At 36.7% G+C, this 6,315-nt stretch overlaps 1 protein-coding gene across 1 annotated transcript; it reads right to left on the reverse strand.

The window, feature by feature from the left end:
- Window positions 1-2,123: 2,123 nt before the first annotated feature.
- On the reverse strand, window positions 2,124-6,315 carry LOC105946713 (protein kinase C delta type). The gene is made up of 7 exons (XM_012958310.3): window positions 6,235-6,315; window positions 5,387-5,449; window positions 5,036-5,174; window positions 4,288-4,479; window positions 3,804-3,932; window positions 3,020-3,337; window positions 2,124-2,274 (listed from the first exon to the last, which is right to left on the reverse strand). The coding sequence occupies exons 1-6, from the start codon at window positions 6,273-6,275 to the stop codon at window positions 3,224-3,226; spliced, it is 678 nt and encodes a 225-aa protein (XP_012813764.2). The 5' UTR covers window positions 6,276-6,315; the 3' UTR covers window positions 2,124-2,274; window positions 3,020-3,223.

The following is a 6,315-nucleotide window of genomic DNA, read 5'->3' on the forward strand; positions in this document are numbered from 1 at the left end:
TCACCAGCCATCTGCAAGAGTTGGATTCAGCCTATTCTCTAAACCCTGTTAACATCCTGAAAGATTTAAGCCTGAAAAATCTTTTCTTTGCTTGATAAAAAAGCACCTTTTCTATGCATATTCATTTCAGATTTCTAAAGGTTCTAAAGTTATTTGTAATTTTTTTTATCCCTTTCTGTTCACAATGTAAAAGTCTGTAATGTATCTTTCCATTCACTTTCCATTCTTCATTACCCTACACCATGCTACCCTAATCCTTATCTGCTGCTCCTTATTTGGATGCAAACACCCCTTATAAATTATTGGGAGCCTGCAGTATCCTAACATTTTCCAACCTTATTCTGCAGAACCAATGCCATTACTGTACATTTGAGCCATCTTTGTTTTTCAGTAATTCATCTCTAGTATCAAGCCTTATTTACCACTATGGTGCCTCCTGGTTCTAAATTTGCTCTGTATTACATATACATCAGTTTTTAAACTTTTGTCCAAGTTCATCCTGCTTAACTTATAGTTGATAAAGAGGAAGGTGACAAAACTCTTCTGAAGGAGTCTCCAGTTTGTCTTAGACATGGGAAATATTCCTTCCTGTCTCCAAAGGTGTAACTGTCCCTGGATAAACATTGGGGCATAATACAGAGAACTCCTGCTTAGTTTATATTGTATTTACCATATGCTGTTTGGGTTTCAATGAATCATGCCTTAGACAAGTTACGTTTTGAAACAGAGTATTAACATTCTTTGAATAATAATATTTGTGTTACAATGTCTTGTTAAGTTTAAAAAGAAAAACCATTTAACTGTAAACTTTGTCATCCATTTTTATATGTATAATTAGTAATGATTCTCTTTGATGTACAATGTCCATGAGGGTTGCAATTACTATAAGTGTGCCAAACCTAGGTATTTATGATGTGCCCACCAAGATATTTCTATTACAGCTGCTACTGTAACAAGTCTCTGAGTTGGTTGAATTGGCACATGGTTACCCATGTGAGCAGTAACGCCACGTCAAGGCTTCAACCATTGTTACTGTCCATTCACACACCTATTGCAGCAAATGGCTCACCCTATCACTTGCTGCAATAGTTCCCTATCGGGCCAGGCACTGGCTGATATAAGCCGCCGGGGGGGAGGTATAAGGAACAAAAGTTCCCCATTTGGGATATTTGCACTAATACACACACACACTTATTTAACATCCACATGCCACATTTACACGCTATTGATTTTTTCCCTTTTTCTAAGGAGCTAAGATGATATAAATGGGTTTGGTTCCTATCACTGGATTAAGGACACTGTTACATAGTTAATGAGGGTGAGTGTGTCCATTAGATTAAATTTACCTAATTTCATGCTGATCCAGAGGAAGGCAAAAACCCGATCTGTAGCCATGCCAATTTGCTTTAGATGGGGGAAAATTCCTTCCTGACTCCAAAACGGCAATCGGACAAGTCCCTGGATCAACATTGTACTAAGGTTATTCCAGTAGCCTTTTATTATCTAAAAGGCCTGGACGAAAGATTATTATAGGCTTTTTTTTTAGGATTTGTCTCTAAATATATGGCTTAGGGTGGGGTGTGGAAGGAGGAGGTTGTGACTAGGCAGCATTTTGGGCCATACGGCTTTCCTAGTCTGGTAATATTACTTTGCTCCTTAACCTTTAGCTTCCCTAAATCATTCACCAAACACTTTCACAGCACTATTTGGCTTATTTTTTAAAGAAGGGACTATATCTGCTGCATTACTTTCTATTGGGCATAACAAACAAAAAGGATACCAACCTCCTCATACGGGTCTTATACATTTTAAAAGAGATTTAAAATCAATTTGCAGCCAACTGAAAAGGTGAGCTGTGCTCATCTTCTAAATTGGTGCAGTGGGGAACCCTATTCACATTCTCACACCATTTCCATTCATACTTACTGCAGAATACAATACATTATACATATACAATACAATACATTAAATAATACAACACAATACAATACATTAAGTAACCCAACATTTTTAACAATTTATTCCATACATCCCCCCCCATACTTATAAATTATTTATAAACTCTTATACGACTCTATACATCATATTTTATATGATCTAATATTCTATATATTGATTTTTTTTTTCACATTTTTTTTATCCTATATATCTTATAATACTATAAAAATTAAGAAAAACTTTATACCAACCTTGCTCCCTTTAGGATGAAGATGAAATTCATCTCTGATGGTCAAGGAAGATGTAGGCCCTTATAGAGAAGGGGTACTTACCTGCCTAAACAATAAAAAATGAATAAAAGACAAAATGGTTACAGAGAAAAGTTGCTGTTATATGTATGCTAAATTAAGTTTCTCATTAAATCCTATAAGGTTTTCAATGTATGACATTCAATAGTAGCCTTAACATATGGTGCTCTAAGTTAAAGAAAGATCCCTTATCCAGGATATCCTAAGATAATAGATCCCATACCTGTATATATTTGCTGCATTATATAATTAAGTTTTTTCCTCACTCTCATTTTTATCTATATAGAATGTTGCCATGAGAACAATTGTGTACAAGCCTGTGCAGTACAATTATAATATAGATGGAGAACTGTATATTTTCATGTTATGTATTTTTTACCCCAATCATATCTCAAATGGGATTGTATATTTTATTAGTAGGAACTATTCAATCCCATAAAATGATTAGAGGGAAATACATAGCAGGTCCCAAGACTCTGACATGCCTTTTATATCCTACTATACTGTAAGTGCAATTTGGGTCAAACTTATTAATGAAAATAATGTAATTCACTTATACCATTTCCCCTCACCCATGCAATGCCTTATATATATATAGACCATCTGTCTTTTATCATTACATAGCCTAGCATCAGTTTTTAATCTTCTGTTTTATTCCTAAAAATAACCATTGTTTGACTTTATTGCTTCTTCTATATTTGATCCAATTCTATATCTGATCCAATTTAAATAATTAAACCATAATTTTTTGGCTTTTATTTACATTCACTCACCACTTTGACTCAAGTTGCCTCTTGTTGTTAGTAGAAGGATCCAATGGGGTGCCTGACTAGGTGGTTGGACACTTGCTGTAGACAGTTGCAAATTTATAATGCAGGCAGACCTGATGTTAATAGATGCCACTGATGGTATGATGGCATGGTCACTGGCTATCCGAGCAGTAATGATGTTGGACCACATGAGCACAGAAGAATGCCTTACTCCTGGCAATTCCAGGTGGAGGCCACATAGGAGAGTTCTTCTACCTTCTCTCTCTTGGAGCTATCAGCAGGAAATCCTGGTGAAATCGCTGGTAACTCACCTGCTGATGGCTAAGGAAAAAACACTTTGTTATATTATAATTTCTGTGAAGCATGAAGATAAGAAATTACCTAAATTATCGCTGATTCTAAAAGGGGTCCCATATAATCTCAGCCCTAATGTCACCTACATCCTGGCAGATGAGGATAAAAATAGAGTGATGGAGGCTTGAAACAGCCATTAACTTCCATCTCTTTTAAGAGTTGGACAAGAAACACTAAACTAAACTAAAAAGAGCTAAAACATGAATACCAAATCTATAAAACCCCACATGAAATAGGTCACCAAGTAGGTTTTTGAAGTTATCAACTCACCCCTACTTCATTATAAGAGAAATTTCTGTTAAAGGGCACACCCTTTCCTTCCTATGTCTGCCCTCCCCTACTTTTATGTTGGATGATTAAATGAGGAGCAGCGATGAGACTGAAATGTGAATGTGACCGAAGTATCCTATTGCCCTGCCAGCCATGTACTTACCTTTTTTGGCCGGAAAGGGGTCTTCACTCTTCTCTTTTCCATTCTTTTCCACTTGATTGTAGCATAGAATGGGTGCTCCCTGATGTTTCCTTTCACTCCTAAGCGCTTGTTTTGGTCTATCTCCAGAAGCTAATAAAAAAAAAACACTTAATATCTGATATGTTATGTTAAGCACCTCCCACTGACAGAGGCATATCCAACTAAAGACCTGAATTTGTATGCAGCCCTCTAAGTAAATCTAATAGTTACCTGGGAAAGAGGCTGGTGACATTGTTCACAATATCTCAAGATAAGACAAAATATTAATAATAGGTCTGTCTGGGATACTCCCAACTGATAACCAAACTCAACAGAGTGTAAGTAGATAAACATCCCCTTTAAGTACAACAGGTACTGAAGATGTAAGTTTTGCAACATAACAAAAACTTTGTATTTATAAACAATCTAGTATTCTGTTTCCCGTTGTTTAATTACTCTTACTTACTTTTGACAGGAGGTCCAGCATTTCCTGGCTCATGTGGCTTGGATAATCAGGTTTTGAGGACTTAATGGTGGAAACCTCCCTCAGAGCACTGACTGATGGGGCAAATGGTAGGTTGCCTGTGGCCATTTCGTAAGTGATCACGCCGAATGACCACCAGTCAGCCCCTGCATTGTAGTCATTCATTATCAAAACCTTCAAGAAAAAAAAAAGAAATTGTTACATTTTTATTGCAGAAAAAACGCTATGTATATTCTCCCATAACATTTTAATGCCCCATTAATTACAAACACTTAAATTCTATATTCATCAGAAAACACATCTAAACAAATGTATAAAGAATAACAAATAAGCATTTTCCCCAAATGTCCACCAAAATAACCTCCAAGCTGTGCCTCCCCTACTACTCCTCCATTCCCCCTAGAGCTATATATGTACCTTACATCTTATGTAAAAGCTTGCAAACCTTCATATTAATGCAAGTATTTTTCTTTAAATAGTTTTTTAATGGAGGCAGTTATGCTTTTCACTGCATTGAGGTTATTCTGCATCACTATAGCACACAGAGTGTCTAAAAGTGTAATAGAAAGTTACCAAGTCTGGCTTTAGTTGTTACTACTTTACAGTTGTTCCAACTTGATTTTACATGTCTAGGTATTTACACATCCTGTTTGAGCAAAATCACTTTGCTAAACTTTATGCTATTGTATATAAATTGTGAATGCATGAAAAAGTTTTGGTTTTTTTTTACCTCTGGGGCCCGGTAGCCTGGGGTTCCTGACAATCTGCAGATCATCTTTTCGCCAAACAGTCCTTCAGCAGAGAGGCCAAAATCACAGATTTTAATGTGTCCGTCCATATCCACCAAGATGTTATCAGGCTTGAGATCACTGCAAGATATACAATAAGAAACAATTAATGTGGTATGTGATACCTGAAACGAAAAGAGTTCTGAGAAGGGCAGGGGTGCTTGAATAAGTAAAGCACATATTTTATTACTTCACCCGTCCTTTACACGTAGAACTTAACTGCTATCAGTGACTATAAATGTAAACTAGGCATAATACAATATTCTAGAGAAATGAACTTAGATTTTACAGACCAATGAACGATGCCATTCGAATGCAGAAACTGGAGTCCGATCACAATCTCTGCAGTGTAGAACCTTTAAAACAAAATAGTTATCTTTATTTCATACACACTTCATATGGTTTTGTAATTCTTTTTTAACATAATATTTGCTAAAGCTGACATTAAAGGGTAAGGAAAAATAGTCACTTGCAGTGTAACTTTAATCACATACCTCATACCCAGGGCTGGTGCTCCACTACTTTATAAACTGCACCAGGCTGCAGTAGTTTATGGCAGGGTATTCAGCCACCATCTAACCATAATTCCTCTTATGGCAGGCAGCAAGTACATGGCTCTGCTATACCCTGTGTCTACCAGTGCTCTCTGATTTATGTGTCTGAATGATATGCAAGGTAGGGGCCAGGTAGGGTGACAGGAGGTAGATGCATATGTGCCTCCCTCCTGCTTGACCCTCATGGGTAGAGCTCTGCCAAATGCAGGCAGCACTGTATTCATGTAAAAGCGCAGGTACTTGCTCTGCATTATAGCTTGACAAAGGGTCAATGTAGACCTGAAACATTGTGATACTGGTCTGTGCCAATTATGTGAATAAAGGCAATTTTAAGAAGATTGGAATATGGAGTGCTGTTCAAACTTTATTGTGCAAGGACCTGTGTCCCAAGTGTAAAGTGTATGCAGGGTAGAAAAGTGAAAATCTATGTTATTTTGTGCACTTTGTAAATGAGCCTAAATGTGTAACTAGAAGGAAAATTCATAGAGTTTGCAGCTTCAACCAAACTTAACTCTTATATTGTAGTTTGCATTATATACTTTCTCTATTAGCCTATAATGCTCTGACTTAAGGATATTAAGACTTACTTGACTCTCTCCATTGGTAGTTTTCCTTTCCTGGATATCATTTTGTATAATGATCCCCCGCTGGCATACTCAAGAACAAAG

This window comes from Xenopus tropicalis, chromosome 2, assembly GCF_000004195.4.
Source record: "Xenopus tropicalis strain Nigerian chromosome 2, UCB_Xtro_10.0, whole genome shotgun sequence".
Lineage (NCBI taxonomy): Eukaryota > Metazoa > Chordata > Amphibia > Anura > Pipidae > Xenopus > Xenopus tropicalis.